Raw genomic sequence first — 25,696 nt, forward strand, 5'->3', positions numbered from 1 at the left:
TATGAGAAATAAATTTTTGTTGTTTATAAGCCACAGAGTTTATGGTATTTTTATTATTGCAGCCTGAATAGACTGACACTGGTGTTCCAGGCAACATATTCAAGAGCAGTCATGTGCTTGTTGTGTGGAATGCAACAACAAAAATCATTGCAAACCATAGCGAAAGATGACAATAGAACACAAGCACACAGGAGCAAAGAGTGACAGAATTTTTAATTTCTGTATGTTTCCTGATAACTCAATTAGGAAATATCCAAATTGATAATTGGCTCATGAATCCAATCCTCAAACCCAGCAGAGCAGAGTCACATTTTACAGAGGGGCTGGGTTTTACAGATGGCATGTAAGGTGGAAACTATGCAGAACATTTCCTTAGAAAATGTTGGACTAATGCACAATCCCTCAGTAATTTGGACATGGCTGTCTTTCCTGTTTGTTTTTTTAATTGGAAACTAGATGAAGTAGCTGGCTTGAGTTTAGGACACATGTTGTAGAAAAAAATTGTAACTTTAAATAACTAGCATCATTCGACTCAGCAAAATGCTTACATTATCAGAGGCACATGAGAAAGGATACTGGCCTTGGGAAGAGGAGATATACATTCATTTCAGAATGTAAATTCATTGTCAGGAATGGTGGATGCAGCCCACTTAGCACACTGCCCAGAGGCTTGGGTGCTCCTTTTTCCAAAGAACCATGTAGATCGCATAGCAGATACTCAATCAACGCTTGCGATTAAATTCATTAGAGTCACTCTTGCATTTGAGAAATCAGATCCCTCCCCAATCGCTCCTTCTTTCCCTCATTTCTCCACCTTTGTATCATCAGGCTCCTGATTGCAGTAGAGACCCCACATTGCCATGGGCTGCACAACAGTGCAGGGAGCTCAGGGCCAAGCCAGGCAGGACTAGTTCCTGTGTGGTCTGGGGTAATAAGGACATTTGCACTCATTTTCTTCATTCAAAGCCAGAAAACAGTACTGAAGGCTCACCCAATTAGACTCTGTAAGAAATGCTTGCTAAGGAGAGAGTAGTTAATGGAAGCGCTGCCTATGATAAAGCTCTTTAATAATATCACAATTTTATAGGTCTTAGACAAAGCACATTACCCTTATGTGTGTGATAAAAGCCTACGGAATCTTTAAATTCCCTAACTCTGAGCAGTATTCATGTAATGATTACATCCTTAAATTTTCATTAAGGTAAAAAGAAATGTATACTCTTGTCATAGCTATATAGGCTGTCACAAATTTATGAGTGGAGGAGTCCCAAAAATTTACTTGTAAGTGACTTCTTTGGAATTTGGAACTATTTCCCCAGAGGAACAGTGTAACCCATGGGAGTTCAGGTCCCAGGCTAGCCCCTAATGGCCTTTTTAACTCATGACGTAGGTGAAATAAGACAGATTAAAAACCCTAAGGCCTGTGTAGCACTAGATCCAGCCTTAGCTCTCTGGGCAAACACTTGGTTTTGACAGGCCCCAAACTCCTGTTCCTGAGCCTTGAATCCTAAGGAGGATAAGATTAGAGGCTGGCTGGAGGGTCCCTGAGTTAGATCTCAAGGCAGCAGGAGAAAAGGCTCAAAAAGAAGCTGGAGGGGGCTGGCCCCATGGCCGAGTGGTTAAGTTCACGTGCTCTGCTACAGGTGGCCCAGTGTTTCGTTGGTTTGAATCCTGGGCGTGGACATGGCACTGCTCATCAAACCACGCTGAGGCAGCGTCCCGCATGTCACAACTAGAAGGACCCACAACGAAGAATATACAACTATGTACCGGGGGCCTTTGGGGAGAAAAAGGAAAAAAACAAAAAAATCTTTAAAAAAACAAAAAAAAGAAGCTGGAGGGTTGAAGAAGCAGCTGGGGACGACGTGGCACAATAAAAGTGATTTCTCCTGCATATAACTGATGCTCAAAATTGCACAGTGGAAAGAAATCTCCCATTCTTTCTCTCTTCCTCTCTTTCCATGTTATTTTCTTCTCTGGAAAGAATAGAAACTTTGAAATCTTCTCTTTCTAGTTGGGTGACTTCAGTTACCTTTCTGGTGCTTGTGTCTCCTTATATGGCAGGTTGTAATATATAAAATTTAGTTGGCACATAGTAGTCTCTTAATACATAGTAGGTAATGTTATTCTTACAATCGTGTTTTACCTACTAAATTGTATAAGAATTTTAAAACCTAGGCAGTTTCCACAGGCAGGCGGTTCACTATTGTAGTATTTCTTTAAGTTTAATGTATTAGGTACTAAACCAATGTACAGGCAGCCCTGGAGAGGAAAGAACAAAGAGTCATTTGGAATGCAAAATATGCCTATGGTACCACCCTCGGTGAGGACACTCAGCTGACCTTGCTAATGATGAGCACCCTCTTCAAATGAAAAGTCTGCCCAGGTCAGAACACAGGTTCTGAATTTCTCCTCCATTAGGGGCCTGGGTTGACCAGAACCCTCTGTCTTTGTGAGGTGGCCTATCACTAAGATCATTTGTGAGATGAAGGTGCTGAACCCATAACCTTGTCTCATTCATCCTCATCATGATCTCACCTCTCCCATGGACCTGCTGGAGATGCTGGCCAGGCCTGCCTTCTACATGCTAAATCTAGCCTCATGGAATTTTCCATTTAGCCTCTTTGTTTTACAGGCTTAGCAAAACTCCCATGTAAATAAAACCTTTGGGTTCTGATTGTCTTATGTCAGGGAGACCTAGAAACTACAAATGTCTTCTGTCTTGCACAATGTCTGCTTCTCAGAATTCTTTATTAAGTCTGAATTGCTTATTTCTCTATCAACCTGGCCAGTTCCTCTAACCTCAGAGATGGAGCCGTTGCAAGAACAACAGGAAAAGCCTTGGGAATTGACTAATCAGTATAGCTGAAACAGACGCTGGGGAACAAGCCTCTCTTACTGTTTTGACTTTTACAATTGATATCTAAGAACCTCATGTAGCATATAGATGACAGAGAGATGACAAGTCTAAGTCACAAGGTGGTACAGAGTAACAGCCTGCTGCACACGAGAAATTGGGCTGTAATTCTACCACCACTTAAGGTGTGACCTTGAACAAGTACTTAATCTCACTGGACTTCAATTTCATTATCTGAAATAGAAATGACAATAACTGCTCTAATTATCTCTGTATTGTTTCTTGAATCAAATTAAATAATAGATGAGAATATGTTAGAGGGGCCAGCCCCGTGGCGCAGCAGTTAAGTTTGCACGTTCCGCTTTGGTGGCCTGGGGTTCACCGGTTCCGGTCCCGGTACAGACCTACGCGCCACCGCTTGTCAAGTCATGCTATGGCAGGTGTCCCACATATAAAGTAGAGGAAGATGGACATGGCTGTTAGCTCTGGGCCAGTCTTCCTCAGCAAAAAAAAGAAGAGGATTGGCAGCAGATGTTAGCTCAGGACTAGTCTTCCTCAAAAAAAGAACATATTAGAAAACATATGGCATGTTAAGCAAACACAAGGAATTATAATGTTGATCATCACCATCATTATAAACCTATCCCATAGCCTTTTTGCTGTTCTGAAGACAAATGTCATGCTGACCTCCACAGATGCCAGCTACTTTCCCAAAGGATACACTGACCTTTTTGAAACAGTTTTCTATTTCTTGGTCTACCGCCTTCACTGTTTATTGGCCTGTGTCGTGCCTTGTCAGCAGTAATCAGCTTCAGCTTTGTTTCTAAACTTCTAATTCCACTTATTTTCCTTTACCATATATTGGCATCAGTCTGTAAGTGTTCATTGAGCACCTACTAATGTGTTAGCCACTTTACCAGTTCTCGGGAATGCAAAGACGACTAAAGCACAGGCGCTGAACTTAAGAAACTTATAGTTGTTTTCAGGTTGCCATGGTAAGGGAAAGAAAAATAGGAGGTTCATTGGGGTGTTCTCAAGGGCCATGTCTGGGAATAGCTTTCATTGCTTCCATTGACATTCTATTGTCTAGGAGCCAGCACATGACCCCAGTAAAGCAATAAAGGAGGCTGGGAGAAATATTCTTCCTGTGTGTCCAGGAAAGGAAAAATGAGATAGAATGTACTGACCACTTAGCATCCTCTCAGCCATATGACCCTCTAATAAAATATGATGTTGGCTGTAGTGTGTACATAGCACTAAGGGAATAGGGGGCATGCGTCATTTAAAGCTGTTGAGGGGTTGGGGAAATTGACATTAAAGTGGAGCCTTGAAAGATGAGTACACTTGCTGGATGAGCAAAGGAGAGGAAGAGCACTTTTCACAGGGGAACAGCGTGGGGCCATTGTTGAGGTATGGAAATGCACATGCTTTGGGGGAGAACAGAAGGCTTATTAAATTGAATTCCATAGCTTCACAGAACATGGCAAAATATAGAACTGAAAAGATAGTTTGAAAGTAGATTTCTAAGGCCCTTGAATACCCTTGAAATTCATTTTACCATGCCACGGGAAGCTATTAAAGATTTTTAATGAGAAACTTTGACATAATTTGAAGAGAAAAAGTCCTCTGATGGCAGAGTACACAGGAAATTGTAGCGTCGGAGACTAATTAAGAGATGAGCAATATCGATGGTTTTCAAACCTAGCTGCGCGCTAGAATTTCCTGAGGACCTTTGAAAATGCAGACGTATGGGCCCTTCACTGGATCAATTCAATCAGAATTTCTGGGGCAAGTACTTTGTCTTTCAAAGCTTCTTAGGTAATGTTCACATAGACTGGGGCTGAGAGTCATTTTTTTATACTGAAGCGTTTATAAAGGCTTTAAGAGCAGTCCTATATATTAGACATTTTTAAATTCTGAATTTGGCAAATAATAAGAGATCAGGATACTTTAACGGATGGACTGATGCATACTTCTGGCCAGGAGTAGAATTTTCCTGGTGCAGGCTGGTGTAAAACCTTGTTTGGGCTCCTCTCGCAGGAAGAAATGACTCTGGATAGCAGTTACACTGGGTAGAGGAAGCATTTACTCTGTCCAGACATTGTGCCAGGCATTTTCACATACTATTGAGGTCGTTCTCGAATGTTCTTTGTGTGTGCATTATTAGATGTTATTAAGTGTAGGATTCATTAACAATACTCAAACCATTTCTCAAGTCTCATCTGTTTTGAAATATCTCCTTCAATAACATGAAAAAAGAAGACTCATCAGCCTACCTCCAAATCATACTGACATTTCATTTACTTCTTCACACCTTCCCCCTCCAGGAATTTATGGGGCTGTTCCAGTTCACATCCTTTACAACTCCCTTAGGTCTTGGATCCTCAACCCTCCTAGTCACCACCTTCGTTTTCATGAAGAAACAACACCCTCCCCCAGGGTGATCACAATCAAGAAAAGCTGACATGCATTTTCCCCTGAAGAATGGGGTCCTTGAAGCCTAGGGCCTCTCTGGAAATTTCTTGAGCAGAGGAGGCCTGGGTGTTCTTGAAGTGTGCCTTTTCTCCTTGGATACCTTAATGTCTTGAACTTGTCTCTTTGGATGGCTCTTGCTACCCCGTTCTACTGGCTGCTCCATCACAGGCCCCAAGCTCACTTATAGTCCCAGTTAACCATCTGGTTCTGGAAGGTCTCTCCTCAGCAACTAGACCTGTTTGCGATTAGACTGCAGTCTTACTCTCTCAAAAGCAGTATCTCTGAGGAGTTCTTGGAGAGAGTTGCAGATCTGCACAGCTTCAAAATGATGAAATTCTCCTAAGCGTCCATCGTTCCACTGAAGAATTCAGCCTATGTTGTGTCACATGGTCTCACGGTCCAGGCTGTCCCCTCTGCCCTAGGATGCTGTGTCCTGGTGTGGGAGCAGCAAGTCCTCCACCCCTTTAGTGCCTGCAGGCAAATACAGCCAAGCGTCACCTTCCTCTTCACCTACTCCCCACAGGTCACAAGAAATGTACACATATTGGCTGCCCGGAACCCCAAAAACAGGCATTCAAGGTGCCCCCCAACAAATAGGCAAATTAAAATTCCATCAGGTCCCTGGTTACAGCTATGTTTCTCTATTAACATGCCAGCCTCTTTCACGAAGCTGCTGTGTATTTTAAAGTTTGTGCTGTAGTTACAAAGTATGGGACTTAACGAACACACTTTAAATAAAACATGATCACTGAATTTCCTACCTAAAGTTCTGTCAATGGTCCCCAGGGACCTGTATTTTCTTTATAAAAACGGCTACCTCCTTATGAAGATGGTGCCAGCTGCTGCTGAGGCTGCAGAATTTGCAGCTGTGTGTTAGTGTTCAATAGCTTGTGACCAGTTTGTCACTTCTCTTTGGCTTTTTTCCCCTCCTGGGAGCATGAGATGTGGAAAGGAATTGCAGCTGTTCCATCGCCAGGGCTCTGTGGAGGGAACTCAGTGGCTGCTGTTGTATTCAGAGATTGCACATCAGCTGCAGCGGTGAGCAGCTGCAAAGGAAGCCGCTGGAAAAGTGGACTCTGGTTATTCAACGCGTGATGGGTCTTCAAGTCCTGAGCCTTTTGAGAAAACATAAGTGGAATACAAATAGTTGACATCACACTTACATCTCTTGCAATCTTTCAGCACTGCTTTCAAAGCAAAAAATTTCCACTTCACAGGAATATGAAGCTGTCGAGTGTAAAGCCTGGTGTTCTCATTTGCATAGCAGTCCTAGAATGCTTTTTCAGCTTCAGCTCTTTTGAGTTTGCTGTTTTAGACAGACTCAAGAAAAGGTTGAAGTGCCCTTGTGCTTTTCCAGTTTTGTATAAATTATACCTCTGATATGAAAACAAGAGCAGTAGGAAGTTGTCCCTTTTCCCTAAGCTTAATGTGACTTCAAATGAAAAAGTGAGTTTGGAAGAAGCAGAAATGATGTTATGTTCACTCATCACCCCTTTGAAGTAAGCTTTGAGTGCTTGGATTCTGGTTACTTCCAATCTGTTTTTTATCTCTCACTTCAGCTGCATGTACATAGATTCAGAGATGGTGAAAACTGGAAAGGACTTCACAGGTCTTCTAATCTAGGGCACCCTCAGTTAACAGATCATCATTGTGAGATCACTCAACCGGTTACTGCTGCCAGCTCTGCTCTCCATTAAGTGTCCTTGTTGAGTTTGCCTCCAGTGACAGCTGGAGCAAGAACACAGTCATCTGGGGCCACATCTCACTGACACTGGCTCAGTGACCAGTAAGTACTTTTGACCCTTCTACCACCACCACTTGCTTCGTGAATGTACAGTGTTAGAGACATGAAATCCCATGTCTCTGTATGACAAAGATCTCATGTTTCTACATCCACAAAAGTACAATATATAGGGGGCTGGCCCCGTGGCTGAGTGGTTAAAGTTCCACATGTTCCGCGTTGGAGGCCTGGGGATCACAGGTTTGGATCCCAGGTGCAGACCTAGCACCACTCGTCAGCCACGCTGTGGAGGCAGCCTACATACAAAGTAGAGGAAGATTGGCACAGATTTTAGCTGAGGGCTAATTTTCCTCAAGCAAAAAAAAAAAAAGGAAAAGAAAAGAGGAAGATTGACAAGCAATGTTAGCTCTGGGTGAATTTTCCTCACCAAAAAAAAGGTACAATACTACACTTTTCTTGATTTTGATTGTTATTACAAAGGAAAGAAAACTGAGGCCAGAATGAGTTAGGCTTCCCCAAGCTTTTATGGAAAGTTGGCAGCAGAGTTAAGCTATAAACCCGGGTCTCTGACTCTTAGTTCAGAGCTCATCTGCACTCCATATAAGGTGGCAGCAAGAACCTACCTTGTGCCAGTCACTGCCCCAGGGCTGGGGACACAGCAGTGACCAAGAAAGAGAGAAAAGGAGAATTCTGCCCTCAGAGGGCTTGCACTCCAGCAGCAAACACTGACGGTTGTTACAAGCAATTACAATCAATGTGAAGAGAGTCATCGCAGTTGAAATAAGTCAATTTTTTTTTTATCCTCTAATTTCCAAGTAGGGAAGGGAAAGTTCCTCTGCCTTTATTTTTCTTACAGACATCTAGAGAAAGCATCCAGTTAGTGAAATACAATCCTAGCAACACAAGTGCCAAGAAAGACAATTTTTCAGGATGTTTAATTGATTGTTTAGCTAATTCAGTTTATTGGACATCTTTTATTTGTCACACACTCTATTAGGCATTGGGGATTCAAAGATGAGAAAGATAGGATCCCTACCCTAGAGGGCGCAGAGCAGAGTGAGAGAGAGTCACATGGATGAACGGAGCCTTGGGATGATTGTCATGAGTACTGTAGGAAGGAAAAGTTCACGGAGAACACTATGACAGGGTAAGTGAAAGATCAGTGCAGGAGGTAGGGGTAGGGGGGACAAAGAAGACTTTCAAAAGCAGTGGCATTCAGGGGGACTTCGAAAGATGTGAGATGGTTTACCAAACAGAGAAGGGGTGGTGTGCATGAGCTAGACTTGAAACAGGAAGAAACAGCACGAGCAAACTATAGATGTACGCGGTTTGTTCATGGCCCTCAATTTTTGGTCTACATTCTACTGTTCTAGATCCAAGCGTATATTCCCTGAGTAAGGAACAGAGCTGGGAAGAACAGCCTCTTCTCAAAGGCCTGTGCCGTGTGTAGCACAGGCTTAAGAGCACAGGCCCTGAAACCAGGCTTCCTGGGTTTCGTTCAGGCTTTGAGCCTTTTCAGCTTCACAATCTAAAATTTTCTCTCTTAATTTTCTCATCTTTAAAATGTGCATAGTAAAAGAAAAAGACCTTTGTAAGAGTTAAATGAATTAGCGATGTGAAGTATTGAGAACAGATGCTGGCGCGCACTCAAGCGTGTTAGCCATCATTGCCGGGCCGTGGCGAACATTACTAGTATTAAGTGCTTCTGGCTGCTGTTCACAGAGAGTTTGCACCATAGTCTCCTCTCCCAGGGGCTTTGAAGGAAGAAGCATTGTTGTCGAGATTATGGGTCAGTCAATCCACTCTGTGAGGAAAGTGAGAGAAATGTTCCTTGTCTCTTGAAACTGTGTGCTATTACCACCTGGGGATGAGGCTGGAGGGGGTGGGAATGTGTTTCTCCCCTTCCCCATTTCTATTTTAGCTCACTATTTTTACCAACATCTATTTACAACATATGAAATACCTGACTAAGATCTGTGGGCACCTCAGAGAACCCACCAGAGGGAGGTTTGGTAAGTGAGAGGTCTCATGTTGTCACTGTCAGCTCTGCTCAGCTTAAAGCGGTGTGAGGCTCCTCCGCCCCCTCTTTATCCTTCCTAAGCCCTCCAAAAGAGGTTTTTGTTCTCTTTGGTCTGGTTTGGTTTAGTCTGTGGTATTCTTATCCCACTTCTCACTGTCTTTGGTCCATAAAAAGTAAGATGCTTTCTGTCAGTCTGTCAGAGCCCCAGATTCCTCCTTGTCTTCAGAACAAAACTGTCCTCAGAGTTGCCATCCAATGCCTATCTTGGGTCAGTCTTCCTGGGCCAACCTCCTCTCCTCTCTGGGCACAGAGCTCCTCACTCAGCTCCCCAGTTCATCCGCCTTCCTCAGAGCTCCTTCTCGCCTCCCTCCCACACTGTCTTCAACATCACCATCCAATGTGCCAATCCTAATTTTCACTTGACAGAAAAACGCACATTCTATAAAAGCTATGTTGACAATAATTTCCCTGTGTTTCAAAATTTATATTAGATGGACTACTTTTCCTTAGTCAATTTTTAACCCATGTATAACAAAAGGAGTACAAACTATTTTTTAAAAGAAACAAAATTCACTTTTTACCAACAGTAATTTTCTTCTCCAGACAGGACATCAGAAAACCTGATAACCCAACTTTCCTTAATGGGTTGCCAACTCCCGTACACCTTTGGTCCCCAACCATTGACTCTTCTGGGATAATTTTAACACAACCACTAGCCTCTCTACAAATTAAATGTTTTTTCTTAGCGATTTGAAGGATGATTCCAAATCAATATAATTTTTGGAAGATTGAATATTTATCATTTCAGAGAATTTTTAAACCACGTTTATATAAGAAAAATTGGTTGACTATGAAAATACTGATAGTTTAACACAACTGCATTTTATCAACAATACAGAAACACACTATAATCCTACAGATACAGTTTATCAGGAAAAATAACCCTGCTTTGTGCTTTATAGATAGCTAACCAGTTTATTTTCCTTAAAATGATGAGTACTATCCCATAGAAAAATTGCAACTGGTTGTGCAAAATGAGTTTTGAAGAAGGAGCATCTTTGAAACAGTGATGAATCACATAACTCGTAAGAAAAATGATCAAAGGACTCAAAAATAATTTTAAAAACTCCTTAAGCCTGGCAGTTCTCAAAAGAGATTTGAAACCATATTTTGTCAGACAAACAACTTCAGCATTCAACATTGTTCTTTCATTTTCTAACGGTGACTTTGAATATTTACCTTAACACGTTTCCTAGATAGATGACAAGCCTTACCATGGCCTGTGAAGTCAGAGATCATGCACACACACACACACACACGCACACACACATAAAAGAATACCAGACAAAGAACTCTAGCATATAAGCCACCAGATTCCCAAGACTTGACTTTTCCAACTTACCTTCTTATGACTTCTAAGTCCTGTTTCCTGGCCTTCAGATCCATCACTTCATGAGGTCCCCAGCACAGGATTTTTCAGAAGCTCTCTGGCTTTTGTGACTTCCAGTTCTGCTGTAGAATTACAGCCAATGCACATGTTCAGGCAATGAATTCACCTTATGAATTTTAAAGTAAGCCTGGAGAATAAGGTTATACAATAGTCACATGGTAAGGGCATGTTCTGAGGGAGTGAGCCACACACAAGACTGAAACTCAGATCTCCTGTGTCCCTGGCCCCACTCTGGCCTTTACTTCTTGTCTAACTTTAAGCTAGCCAATTGATCTTTCTGTTAAATGTGATTTTTTTGTTCAATGCAAAGGAGAGAAAAATTCAATGTCCCTAACTGCCAAGATCAGTTCCACCACAAAGAAACTAGTGAGAACCCAGCTTCTGTAAGTTGTTCGACACTGTAGTAGGGCTCTCATTTTGTTGGAATGTGGTTTGTTATATATACTCATGTAGAAATGTAAATTTTTTGAGGAGTTTATGAACTACAGAAAATATAGTTAGTTAAAAGCTTGATTTTATTTATCTCAATGAAAGCTCTTGTGACATGAAGAGGAAAAAAAAGCAAGGAATTGTATCCCAGAACCTATGGTTAGCCAAATTGAATCCTGAATGCAACATATCTGTATTAATTTTTGATAGCACATTATTGAGAATTTCCAAAGTCTAATGGTTTAAGCTGGGTTTATCTACCCTTCTTTAATTTTTGTTATTCCTGAAACATCACTTAACCAGGGAATATATTGTTACGGTTCATTGACTTTTCTGGTTAATTGCAGATTAACTAGAAAATGATTTTTGCCTCGAACCTTACTGAAATTTTTACTAAAATGCCCACTTTTCTGACAAAACACAGGACCTTTCATTCATTATTTAACAAATAGTGGTTGAGCGGTTGCTATCTTGTGGGCCAGGAACATTGCTGGGCACTGGGGACACAGCTGGGAGGTTTGTCTAATTGGTAGTCAGACAGGACAATTTGTCAGTGTGATGCAGGGAGCTACAGGGTCTCAGCTATGTGACTGCAGTGCATGTCAGGGGATCCCAGAGGAGAGGGAGGTGTCTGTTCAGCCTTGGAACTGGAGAGGGGGAGACTCAGGAAAGAAGGACTCCTAAAAACAGGGAAATGCCGTATGTGAGGCAGAATTATATTCAGGAACTAATTCAGCATGTCTGGAGTGTGATAAGAGTCAGAAATGGTGAGAATGGAGAGTTATGCTAAGGAGTCTGCTCTTTATCCTAAAGACCATGAGCATTGTGGGGGACTAGAATTGGCTACCCCAAGATATATCTCTTTGGCGTGAAGATTATTTTGGACTGGTTACTTAAAAAACTGCAGACAGGAAAGAAACTCTGAAAAGTAGAATTTACTTACCCTTTGTTAAGAGACACTTACATTTGTAAAGGAAATCTCCATCTGTAAATATGTCTCCCTCTCTGTACCAGGAAGAAGGGGGGATGACCTTCTCTCTAGAATCTCTTATCAATGGGGAAGGCTAGGACTTAAATCTACATAATAATCTTACTCTTTTTTAATGTACTTGTCTGGTAACCTCCCTTAACTGACTTCCCCCACCCCCAACATCCTCCTTTGTCTCTAGCTGAAGATGATATTTAAGGTGGTGGCTTCAGCCATTTTGGCAAGTTGCTCAGTTTACCTGAGCCTCTCCCGTGTATACATGTTATAAAGTTCTGTTTAGTGTTCTCCTGTTATTCTGTCTCATGAGAATTTAATTCGTTCTCCAGCCAGAAGGACCCAGAGTGGGTAGAGGAAATGTCTTCCTCCCCTACAGCATGGATCCTTGTGTTTTAGGTAATGAAGTAATAGAATCAAATTTGCATCTTAGAATGATCTCTTTGGGAGCCTTGTAGGAGGTTGATGAGGGGAGGGGCAAAGCTAGGAGCAGGGACATGGTTTAGAGGGTATAGTAGTAATTCAGGCAAATATCATGAAAGCCTGGACTGGCTGAGGATGGAAAGGAAAGGCAGGATAGGAGAAATCTCCAACAGCGTAGTGATTTCTAAAGTGTGGTCCCATGACCAACAATATTAGCATCACTTGGAACTTGCTAAAAATGCTAATGATCAGGTTTCATTCCGGACCTACTGACTGAGAACTCCAGGGGCAGGGCCCAGTCATTCAGATTTAACCAGTCCTCCAGGAGATTCTGATGCATCCTAAAGTTTGAGAACCACTGCTGCAGATTGAGTTACAAGATTTGCTAATTAACTTGATGTTAGAAGAGGGGAGTAGGATGCCTCACAGGTATCTGAGCATCTGCTCTGGTTCAATGGTTCGCAAATTGAAGCACCGATGACACAGGGCCTCATGGTCATTGTCCTCAATATCACTTAAAAGTTTTAGGAGGACCAGCTTAATCTGTAGTTTAAACCGTTCTTTCTCAAATGCACCCTAATTGTTTTTTGTCTCCAACATTCTATGAAGACCTCCTAATGCTGAATGCGATGGTCATTTCTAAATCCTCATCCTGTTTGTCCCTTCAGCAGCATTTGACGCAATTGGCCACACATGCCTTTTAAAAATGCTTTTTCATTTATCTCCAGGACTCCTAGATCAGTGACACTGATGGCTCACTGAAATTAGGATAATTCAAGGAGGGTGTGTTTACAAACAGACTAATTACCAAGATATGAGTAGGATGTAGGGGAAGGACAGGTGGTAGGGCAGGAATTGGGGCCATCAGGAATGGAGTTGTCACCACCTTTGAAAATTTGAAGGCAGGAAGAAGTTACTGAAACTCCAGAGGAAATAGAATTATGTAGTACGAGCCAGCTCAGAGGGGAACAGTGACATTCTGTTGAGGGTCACAGCCATGCTGAAGCAATCTCACAGGGAGAAAATCAGGGGTATACATAGCCTAACTCAGTGGTTCTCAAAGTGTGGTTCCAGACCAGCAACATCAGCATTTCCTGGGAACTTAAACATGCAAATCCTCGTTTCACCCAAGAATTGGATGAGAATCAGAAACTCTGAGGATGGGGTCCAGCACTGTGTTTAACAATCCTCGCAGGTGATTCTGATGCATTCTTAAAGTCGAGAGCCACTGATGTAATCTTATTCTCTTCTTTCTAATCTCTCGTTAGGGATCCTTCCTGTGAGCCAAACCCAACCAGAAGCTGGAGGGAACAGGAGTCAGTTCCATTAAGATCAGCCACCGGGGACAGAGATCCAGGTGGAGAATGCTGAAGAAAGCATCTGGATGTGCAAAGACAAGATGCTCAGCACAACCCCACATGAGTCAGTTTTTCATTTTACTTCACTGGCTGTTCCTGCTCATTATCACTATCCCTTGACATCTTAATCAAGGATGCCCCAGAGTTTGAACTTCTTTTCTATTTACTCTCAACCCCGTTGTGATTTCAGCCAGTCTCCTGGATTTAAATGCAATCTCAATCTATCTAACACTAACAGCCAAATCACATCCCCAGCCCCAACTCTTCCCCTGAACCCTGGACTGGCAAATCCAACTATTTGCTTGACTTCTCTGTGGATGGTTATAGGCACTCCTAACTTACCATGTCTAAAATTAGGCTCCAGATCCCCTCCCCACAGCCAAGCCTCCTCTTGCCATAACATTCCCCATCTCAGTTAATGGCAACTCCATCAGACCTTTCACTCAGCCCCAAACCTTGGAGTCATCCTTGATTTCATCTTTCTTCTAACATCCTACATCCTATCCATAAGCAAATCTTGGCTGCTCTATTTTCCTAATACATCCAGGATCTGAGCACTTTTTACTTCACTGCTGCTCCTACACTGCTCTAGCCCACCACCATCTCTTGCTGGCGTTATCGTTGCATTAACCACCTCCTCATTTGTCTCCTGGCCTCTGCCGCCACCCCCTGCAGTCTATTCTTAACATCACCAGAGTTGTTTACATATGAGTCAAATCATGTAATTCCTCACCTCAAAATCCTGTGGAGACTTCCCGTATCAGCCAAGCTAGGTCATGCTGCAGTATCAGAAACAGAAACAACATCATCAGCTGTTACACAGATTTTTCTTTCTTTCTCAGGGTATATATTTACTGTGGGTCATCAGGGGCTCTGCTCAACATAGTCACTCATGGAACCAGGATGATAGAGGTCCTGCCTTGACATGTACTTACATCATCACTCCAGCAGTGGAAAGAGGATGAGAAAACATGCAGTGGCTTTTTTTTTTAATTTATTTTTTGAGGAAGACTGGCCCTGAGCTGACATCCATGCCCATCTTCCTCTACTTTATATGTGGGATGCCTGCCACAGCATGGCTTGACAAGCAGTGCAAAGGTCTGCACCCACGATCTGAACTGGCGAACCCTGGGCCGCAGAAGCAGAACGCGCGAACTTAACCACCGAGCCACCAGGCCGGCCCCACAGTGGCTTTTAAAGATGTCACCCCACTCAGAATTGACACATTCCACTTCCACTCTCATTTCTTTGGCTAAAACAAGGTGCCTTGCTGTGCAATAAACCACTACAAAATCTCAGTCGCATGCAGCAATAAGCATTCATTTGTCATACATCTGCAGGCTGGCTGGGCATCAGCTGATCTAGACTAGGCTAGGTGGGGCATCTACTTTAAGATGCAAGTTGTCTGGGGTAGCTCTATTTAACAGGTTTCTCATCCTCCTCCTAGAGTCAGTGGACATGCCAGGGCATGTTTTTTTCATGTGATGGCAGAAGCTCAGGAGGGCAAACCCCACTGGGTAAGCACACTTCGAGTTGTCACTTGAATCATGTCTACTTCCATCCTGTGGTCCAAAGCAAGTCATGTGACTACAGCCACAGCCAAGGGCTAAAGAAGCATACTCTGTCTACTGTGAAGCCAGGGCGTGGGTGTGGATGCAAAGAAGGGGTGAAGAATTGGGGCAATAATCCAAATAAATAATCCAATCTATCACACATGACCACGCCTAATTTTACGGGCAGAGAAATATAATCCTCCTGTGTACCTGAAAGAACTATTTAAAATATTTGATGAACTCCACTAAAGATCTTTAGTTGGATATGCCAAAGTCCTTACAATGGCCTAAAAGATTCACTGAAATCTGGCTTCCTCTAGCTCCCTAACTTCGTCTCCGACCACCCAACATGGCTCATGCCATTCCAGCCCTACACTAAGGAAGCTTCTACCTCAGGGCTTTTGCAATAACTGTTCATTCTGTCAGGAATACTCGTCTAGTAGATATTTGCATGGCTTTCTCCTTTATGTCCTTTGGGACTTTGCTTTAGATGAACACCTACTAAACCTCCCATCCCCCAACCCTCCTTCTATCACTGTCTCCCCCACTGAGGCAGAAGATTCCAACGTTCACGTAGGATCCTGGGCCTGGGTCCTTGGAGACATTCTAGACTCTTCTGTCTTCCACTATATTTAAAGCTTTGCTTTTCAAAATATCCTGAGACTGTCTGCTTCTCACTTCCTCTACTTCGGCCTTCCTGGATGAAGCCTCCTCTCTCTCCTGAGCCTGTTTCCTTAAGTGATCTATAGCTTCTCTCTCATTTTCCTACAGCCAATTTTCTATCTAGTGACAGATCTTTTAACAACTTGTCATATTTCATATTTCACTCCCCTGCTCAAAACTCTAAGGACATCCCAACACACTCAGAATCCAAACTTCTAACCATGACCCATAAGATGCCCTATGAATTGGCCCTGTTTACTTCTTTCACCCCTGTTTTCTTACCATTGAGTTCCTTGTCCACTCCACCCTTACCCTCTTGCTGTCCACATCATCCCTAGCTTGTTTCTGCCTCAGGGCCTTTGCACTTGCTATTCTCTTTGCCTAGAATGCTCTTCCCCAAGATATTTCCACCCATTATTTCCTGACTTCTTTAGCTCTCAGCGAAAATGTCACCTCCTCAGAGAAACCTTCCTTTGCCTAACTTGCTTTGTTTTTCTTACAGCACTTATCACCGTATGAAGTTATGTATGTGTATATTTCCTGTTTCTACCTTGGTGCAAATTCTGTGAAAGCTAGAACATTGTGTGGTTCATTATCTTGTTCATTGTCCCTGTGCTGAATATTGTGTCTAGCTTATAGTAGATGCTTAATTATTATTAATTAAATGAATGAAGCTTGACGAGAATGTTCATTGATGCCCCCAGGGTCTACGCTTGGGGTTATAGGTGAGAAGGCTTTATGAAGAAATTCTTTAGTCCTGCCTCCCGTCCAATGACTTGGACAGATGGCATTACTATGTGATTCAGGACATGGGTTGCAGAAGAACTGCCTGGAGTTTACTACTTGTTGACCTTCGGTAATTTACTTGAACTCTCCGTGCTTCACTTTTTCATCTTTATGAAACATAACGTTGCTTTATAATAAAAGCTTTAATTTTTCAATTTCATAAAACCAATTATCAGTGGGTTATTATGAAAATGAAGTAAATACACGTAAGTTTCAGAAAAATTCCTAGCACGTTGTAAATATTTAATAAATGAACACAATTATCATAGTCAATATCCATTATTTGCAGCTTCTGTATTTGCAAATTTGCCTACTCCTAAAATTTATACGTAACTTCAAAACTAATACACTCAGCTCTTTTTTGTAGTCATCGTGGATATGCACTGAGTGGTGAAAATTTTGAGTTGTCCAACACACACGTTCTCAGCTAAGGTTGACCAAGTCGACACTCTGCCCTCTTATCTCAACTCTCATACTGAAATAAGTGTCTTTTTCATGGTCTATTTAGTGCCACATGTTTTGCATTTTTATGTTTTTTTGTTGGTGATTTTGTCATTTAAAATGGCTCCCAAGTGTAGTGCTAAAGTCTTGTCTGGTGTTCCTAAGCACAAGAAGGCTGTGATGTGTCTTATGGTGAAAATAAGCTTCATTTAGGCATGAATAATAGTGCTGTTGGCCATGAATTCAATGTTAGTGAATCAATAATATATATTAAATAAGGTGTCTTTAATCAGAAACATTCATAAAACAGGATTATATATTGATCAGTCAATGAAAATGTCGTGGCCAGAGGCTCCCAGAAACCTAACCCTGTATTTCCCCCAGAAGCTATGATTCGGTATTCGCTAATTCAGTGTTTGTTGTGATTTTATAGGACTCAATTACCAGGCATAACAAGAATCAACTGTATATTTTTCCTTCCACTCACTAATCAACTTCTCCAGAAAGTGGTTTTCACTCGAAACCTCTATTTCATCACAATACTTCCTGCCAGAATATTTTATTATCTGACTCACATCTGCACCCTATGACATTCTCAGAACCCAAGAGAGAAATTCCGCCAGACCTCAGAACAGGGGGAATGAGGGACCCCCTCAGGACTCTCAGCTGCCTTCTGAGTGTCGGTGTCCTTCTTCCCTCTCTCCCTTTGCAGTTTGACCTTCTCTGGACTTTTTGGTCTATATGGAAGAAGCATGGCAGCCAAAGCCATTGAGTTTTACATCCTCCCATCCAATTAACTGAAGACAGACTGACTCTCTTCTTGGTTCCGTATATCCTGAGAAAGACTTAGGACCCAGGTTGGGTCAGGTGCTGCAACCCTGGATATTCAGCTGAGGCTGGTATGTGTGTGTGTGGTACTGTGACGTGTTATTGTGGCTGCAAGTCTGTGTGTGATGTCTAGAGTCTAGAGATGCATTGTCTGATGTAGTAGCTCCTGGTGATGATGTGGCTGTTTACATTTAAATGTAAATTAAATAAACTTAAGTAAATTAAAAAGTCTTCAGCCATATCAGTCACATTTTAAGTGCTCAATAGCCATATGTAGCTAGTGGCTACAGTATTGGACAGTGCAGATATAGAACACTTCCAACATCACAAAAAGTTCCACTGGGCAGTGCCACTATAGATAAAATGGCTTTTCCGGGAAGAGGTGTGGAGGTGGTGGGAGGGAGGAGTGTTTCTGGGCAATTACATCAGTACGTATTGGCTACATCTTCTCTGCAATGCTTGATAAAACGGGCCCAGTCTCCTTGGAACAATTTCTTCCTCTGGCGCTCAGGATATTTTTATACTCTTGCAATTGCCCTGTGATCCTTTTCCCCCTCAATCTTCACCCTCCCCAAAGTGACTCAACCATTCCAGTGGCTTTTGACAGCTACATGTTGATGACTCCCAAATTTACATCTCATTCTCAGACCCCTTTTCTGAGCTCCAGACCCACAGACCTAACTGCCTGCTTAATAATATTGCCAACTGGATACGTCACAGACCATTTGACATTAATATCTCACAGTGAATTCTTGATCTACACCACGTCTCCTCCTCGACCCAGGCCCCTCTATCTCAATAAACAGCATCTCTATCTGCCTAGTTTATGATGTGAAAAGCCTTGGAAAAATCCTTGACATTTTCCTCCATCTCATTCTCAACACCCAATCCATCCCTAATTCTGGTCAAATAAACAGTCAAATATTTTTCTAATCTAGCCACAATTTTCTTTTTCTCATTTATAATGCCGCCATCTTAATGCACACTCTCCTTCCACTTTCCCCTGGCTAATATTTATTAAACTTTCTGTTCTTGCTCCAATGTCATCTTCGTAAAGAATTCCTCCTTGCTCCCAATCTAAATTCCACCTTTTAATGTCATCCCAAATTATGCTTTTTTTTTTTTTGAGGAAGATTAGCCCTGAGCTAACATCTGTGCTCATCTTCCTGTATTTTATATGTGAGATGCCTGACACAGCACGGCTTGATAAGCGGTGCGTAGGTCTGCACCTGGGATCCGAACCAGCGGACCCTGGGCCGCTGAAGCAGAGTGCGCATATTTAACCACTATGCTGCCACTAGGCTGGCCTCCATCCCACATTATGCTTCTGTTTTTTCAAAATATAATGGATTATTTATTTATTTGTTTAAGATCTACCCTTCCCTCTCTAGTTTGGTATGAGCAGAAAACATAGCTGTTTTATTGTTCCCTAACTCTGTCAACATCTGGCCCAGGGCTGGGTACTTAACCAGCCCTTGGGTAAGTATTTGCTCAATTTTTGGAATGCATATTTGTGAGCTTTGTGAATATCTTTTTTCCTTTTCTTTGTGGTTATGGACGTCCTTCAGGTTCTGTTCTTCATCTTCTCACGGTTTCAGCTTTGCCACTATAAGGATGACTCCCAGTGAAAATGACGAGACCTGGCTCTTCTGAGAGATGTGTCTTCTTCTTTCAGAATTCGCCTCTCCTTCCTGCCTCCTGTTTTCCCAAGGGAATACTCTTGCAATTCTAATCCACATGACACCTTCCTCCAGAACACCCCCATGCCCGCACTACCCTCCTCATCCAGTCATTAAGACCTTTGCATCTTCTTGTTAACCTTTCTCACTTAGTCCATGCAAATAGCACCCCTTAGAGATTTGCAATGCACAATACACCTCTTCCCGTCTCTGAGGTCTCATTTCTGGCCCTATTGTCTCACCTCTACAACTTGAGGAGCTTCCTAATTCATATCCCTACCCTCATCCTTCCTACAGATTGCCAATTTCCAAAATACAGAGTTGCAGAATTGTTCTGTTGGAAAGGACCTACAGAACATCTTACCCTCTGATTTTGTGAATGAGGAAACACACGTCCAGAAAGTGGCAGACTTGTCACTATACCCAAGGGCTTCTAACTTTCTCTCTGGTACTTTATGACACTTGCAGCCCCCACTATGCTCAGAAGCCCCCATGGCTTCCTCTTCAACATGTCAGAAAAGAAACTCCTTTGCTAGCCATCCGTGTGAGACTTTGTGTAACCAGGTGCTTACCTACTTTTGCAAACATACCACCAATTGTTCCTCTATACATTCCTTTCCTTTCGGCCGCTTGACTGTACTCTCTATTCTCTGAACTGCCCACATTCACCTTACTATTTTTGCTGGGGGATCTGTATTTTTTCTGTTTATCTCACCTAAAACATCTTCCTCTAGTTTCATCTTCTGTTGTGGATCACGGGTTTTGAACCCCTAAGCATGCCTGGTACATAGTATGTTTTAACACATTTTGTTGTTGAATGAATAAATGAAATATTTAATTAGTCAGTTTTCCCCATACTGGCTATGGCTACATTTCCTTTGATGGAAGTCAATAAATATCCACCACCATATTCTGAAGTTTGCACCAAAATGGACAATATTAGGAAATACTCACCTGACGCATTCAACTCTTAAAAAGCAGTGATTTCTTAACAGTTGGCAATTTCACCCTATTAAATGCTCACTTGGGATACCGTGCATTTGCTCTCCTGATCTCCTGAAATGACCCTCACCTCCTGTGCCTCCCCAAAACAGACATCAGTCCTGATTCTCTCTGACTTGAAGATGGGTGGGTAGAGACTGGTGAGAAAGATAGGGAATGTGGAAGTCACAGGGAGAAAAGGAAAGACGAGAAGATACTAGAAGAGAATTTTTGTTGCCATATGGCCTCAACCAAAGATATAAGTTAAAGATGGTGACCCAGAGGCTTTAGTTCTTAAAAGAGAATTTGTACGACAGGCATTATTTAAAATAGAAATGGGATACAAGAGTGATTTTAACATTCGGTTCCTGGCCACTAAACCTGGGAACCAGTATCCAACAGTTTAAAATAATTAGAAAGTCAAATGGTTTTATCAGAAAATGAAGATTTCTTGGCCCATAACTTGCTGCACTGAGTACATTAACCTTTATTATGGACTCAGCTCCATTCTCTTCTAATGTGATCTGGTAAAGAGTTTTTAGAGATCTCTATAGCAATGAAATTTATTTTAAAAAAGAAACAAATTAACTTGCAAATTCGGAACTGTAAGATGTTCAGCCAGCATAAAGTCTTAAATTAAGCGGTTAGTTGCTTATCCATTGTTGATGTCTATTATATTTGGGAGATAGCCCAGTGTCTTACGATAAGTTTTGAAGGGCTGTGTAGTCTTTAGCTAGATTTTTAAGAACAACAGAATTTGAATGAATGTCAATAAAACCAGTCAATTATAAATATTCTATTTTCTACCATATCTGATCAGAAGTGTCAATAAGCAAAATAGTATTTTCTAGGATTTCAGTCATGAATACTAATCCATGCATTTTAATTTAATGTTCTACCAGAGGACCCTAGGAGAATACCAACAATTTGGACATCTGTTGAATTATTCTTTGAGTAATTCAGGATATATGCACATTTCTGGAAATTAACTAAAATTCTTAACCTATTTGCATTAAAATACTGTTTATATACATGGCTAGTATGATTTTTTACATAAAAACCCAAGCATTATTTGAGTCTTTCCCCATCCCTCCCCGACACCTTGACTCATACAATAGCTGGTATTTCCGATGGTAAAATTTATCCCTGCCACAGAACACACATCTCTCTACTCCCTTTCCCCAACAATCTAAAACCACTCAACTAAATAAAGTGGCAGAGTTTCACCCAACACTGTGCAGCTGCTCTTCAGTCTCCAGTAGGATGATGATAAAGACTCAGCTATAAGCAAAGCCAAAAGTTCTTGTAGCGAGAAGAGCCCTCTTTACGCTTTGTACCACCCCTCCCAAGTCATAAGCCCCTAAACTGGTCCTCCTGAGCTGACAACACTGACCCACCAGCTGGGGTGTCCGTCTAGATAGGAAAAGGGGCAGTGAAAGAGAAAGTGGTCTGTGATGTTACTGATTTCAGGCCCCCAAGGAAGACAGAGGCTGTGAACTCTCTTAAGCGAGGAATGTCATGGGAAAATATATTTCATTAAAAGGCCTGTGGGGAACAAACAGTCAAACAAAGAAGCAACAATAAAACAACAAATAACAAAACCCAAGTCCGCATTGTGCCACCCAGCTTGAGGAAAGGGCCAGGGCAAAAGCCTGTGGTCAAGGAACAAGGTTTGCGTTCTTTCAACATCCTAAAACCAAGCCCTCAGAAATCACCCAATCTTGTCACTCCAAACAACTGTGTGCATTTGTGAAAGCAAGCTTATAACACTGTACACCTTTTAAAACTGCCATTGAGTACTAAATAATGAAGTAGTTTTGTTCAAAAGCGGTATTTATTTTTCATGAAGATAAGAGGCATATTACATTTGCTATAGACAAGACGATGAGAGGAAAAAGCTGCTTGTTACCGATATGACAAAAGGACATAAAAAATTCTACTTATGAAAGTGTTCTGCTCTATAAGAACATATTGAATGAAAGGCATTATTCCAGGTGAGTGAGCTGTGCCGAAATGCGGATTTATTAGGGTTTGTTTTGAAATGTAATTTGTACGGCGAGCTTTTTATTCCTTTGATGGCAATGAAACAGATTTATTGACTACGTGTTGAAAGTGCAATAGATAACAGATAACCAAGGGAGAAGTTTTAATAAAACACTCAAGAAAGAAGAAAGAAAAGTGAGGGAATATGCCTGCTTACATTTCAGCTAATAAATAAAAAGTACAGATAGGGCTTTAACTGAAAACCATCCTGGTTATTGCAGCCTGGAAGGTTTATTGAAAATGGAGTAGAACACTCTAATTTTTCACACTTACAGCTCCGAGGTGAGCTGAACAAGCTGGAGTGATGTAACACACATTTTGATTTGGATCCAGGAAACTGATGTTTTCATGGGAAACCTGCAAGTGGTCATGAAGGGGAAGAGCGGTTCCTGTTATGAGAGTGTCCGCCTCGGCTATTTCTGATTTTGGACAATTGAGTACTTAATTTTACCACTCACCCCCTGAGGTAAAAACACTGGACGTTTTTAGGGAAGTTTTGAAAGTACTTTAATAAGCATAGGCCTTTCATTTCCAAGAGCTGGGAAGAAATGAGCTACTAAGGATAGTTGAGAACTTGGTCCTGAGAGCACCATGCTTAGAAATCCAAGTATATTTAGGCCACTCCTCTGACACTGGGACTTAATGAGCCCCTGTCACAAATGCCTCACTCAAATTGGTAGTCAGTAGAGCCCTGGACTCCTGGAAGAAATCAGCTCTCCTTCTTTTCTCTCAAGGCAGGAAGAAAAATGTAGCGCTCTCTGAGCAGCCCCTGGGCTATCTTGATTTCAGAGTTGCTCTCTTAAGAGTCTTGCTTTGCAGACTGATGAATCACTTCCTATGCCTGGAGGCAGTCTCCTTTCCAAGAGACATGAAGGAGCCAGGGAGGAAAAATTACTCTAAATACCAATACCAACCATCAATGCAAAACCAGGTTTCTAGCAGTAGAACAGGGCCAAACTCGAGCTCCCACCACTTGTAGTGTCACTTCTTCGAACAAGCTCTATAGATTTAGAAAGAATGAGATCCCAGATCTGATTTCACTTAGTTCAGAAACAGGAATGCAGAGTGGTGAGTGAGTATCTGATTAGGGATTTACATCAATAAAATTGGCTTGTTTTAATACACAAAAGCTTTTAGGTTATAAATATTCCTTGAGGGCTTGCCAAATATAAAATGCCATTGTAAATCCATGTCTGTATATTGAAGAGACAGGAACACAAAAGCAAGATACATAAAATTAATTGGCACTGTTTGGAGAGTTTGAATCCATTATCAAATATGGATCCTGTCAAATATTCCATCCAATTTCCAGTTATGTTAATACTTCGATGCTCACTTTTTTGACTTTCAACTGCCTCAATCTTTCAATGAACACTGTTTTGACAGGCTCATGTAGACTCCCCACGCCATTCTCCAAAGGAGTTACTACTGTGGAGGGATGTTTGGAAAGGAACAATTCACAATTCTGCTACAACTTATAAACTGTCTCTCGTAAGATTATAATAATAAACTTTCTGAGAAACTTTTTTTGAGACAGGTGTTAAATGAATTAGCACGCCTCAGCAAGATACCTAAAAAGAAGATTTAATGACTTAATTTCTAAGGCACCTATATTACTATGGCATGCTTTTGGAGACAGGTGATTATTGTCTAAATAGGTAAGTATGTGGTGCATCTTATGGGAAAAATGGTTATGTTTGTGCCTTTTTCTCAGAAACCATATTTTTCCTTTCTTATAATTAAGAAGTATCCGTAAGAAAAGCCCATCTATTGGTTTTTAATATCCAAGGCGTTTTCTTGAAAAGAGCAAGATCCAAAATTGTTTCGTGATTCCAAATTTAAAAATAAACAAATTAATTCTTCCAAATTTTCCAAAAGCATGTTTCATGTATATAATATGTCTCCTATTTTGTGAAAAGATTTTAAGGGTCTAAATAACTCAACCATATGTAAGCTCTGGTGTACCTGGTTATATATACTGAATAAACCATTTGATCTATTTACACATAGACATGGGGATACATATATATATTTGTGTGTGTATATATATATATATATCCTGAGACACTATTATTAAATGCAATCCTATATTCTTGGATATAGAAGTTGATGATACACCTTTCTACTTGTCACAGCACTAACAAAGCTAGGTTGAAACTCAGCAACCGCTTGTATTCAATGCTTTGCAGGCTAGTAGTAAGTTCGGTTGCTGGTGGGAGAAGGGTCTCTTGCCACACCCTCCTTAAACTAAAGGCTCTTTCATGCTTAACGTAAGTATTGTATGTGCACATTCTTTTATCGAGGTGGTCTTGAGCTGCAGATACAATCACACCGCTCATGGTGATCCAACTGGATGTCAACGAGAGCCATGTGCTTCGCTCTGCTCCTCCTCTTGAAATGGCCAGGTTCAAACTTTAATACCTAGGACAAGAAACATATTTGCTGTTAGAAAGCCCCTGGAGTTTAACTCAACTAGATAGCACTTATTCTCTTTATGACAACTAGTTCTTAACCCTTTGAGAATCCAGAGAAAATTATGGGCTCACTATTAGAAGGTACATATGCAAATATTTTTACAAGCCATCATCAATTCCTCGAAGTAGAGGGGTCTAGTGATCCCAGAGTAATGCCTCCTGCAATTACCTACCTGCAGTACCAAGATGACCTCAGGTGTCCTAGCAGGTATTTACCGATGGCTTTCTAAGGGCCTGCTTTGTGCCAGGTGCTGTCCCAAATACTATCATAAAGATTCTTCTGACCAAAGGATGTGTTACAGAAAAATACAATACCAAGCATATTATTATCTCTGTGGACAGGACAATGAATAAAGTCATGAACGTAATATGCCGGTATGGCTAAATGTTTGATTGACATAAAACATTTTGCCCTGATGCAGGTCATTAGTGGCCATAAAAATATGAAAAGGTGTTTGTGTTCACACACACTTGTTAATATATAATAGCTTTTACAATTCAAAACAAATCAGG

At 41.5% G+C, this 25,696-nt stretch overlaps 1 protein-coding gene and 2 long non-coding RNA genes across 4 annotated transcripts in view; 1 reads left to right on the forward strand and 2 right to left on the reverse strand.

The window, feature by feature from the left end:
* Positions 1-4,427: 4,427 nt before the first annotated feature.
* On the reverse strand, positions 4,428-10,634 carry LOC138924964 (uncharacterized). The gene is made up of 2 exons (XR_011440438.1): positions 10,496-10,634; positions 4,428-6,447 (listed from the first exon to the last, which is right to left on the reverse strand). It is a non-coding gene; the product is annotated as an uncharacterized lncRNA (long non-coding RNA).
* On the forward strand, positions 6,984-13,789 carry LOC138924966 (uncharacterized). Its single transcript, XR_011440440.1, has 2 exons — positions 6,984-7,118; positions 13,646-13,789. It is a non-coding gene; the product is annotated as an uncharacterized lncRNA (long non-coding RNA).
* Positions 13,790-22,481: 8,692 nt separating this feature from the next.
* PDGFD (platelet derived growth factor D) overlaps positions 22,482-25,696 on the reverse strand; it is a 214,697-nt gene continuing 211,482 nt past the window's right edge. For both annotated transcript variants that reach the window (XM_014741322.3, XM_023644723.2), the window contains exon 7: positions 22,482-25,130. In XM_014741322.3, coding sequence (XP_014596808.3) covers positions 25,005-25,130 — 126 coding nt within the window. In that variant the 3' untranslated portion in view covers positions 22,482-25,004. The remainder of the gene's footprint in view (positions 25,131-25,696) is intronic.

Source organism: Equus caballus, chromosome 7 (genome assembly GCF_041296265.1).
Source record: "Equus caballus isolate H_3958 breed thoroughbred chromosome 7, TB-T2T, whole genome shotgun sequence".
Lineage (NCBI taxonomy): Eukaryota > Metazoa > Chordata > Mammalia > Perissodactyla > Equidae > Equus > Equus caballus.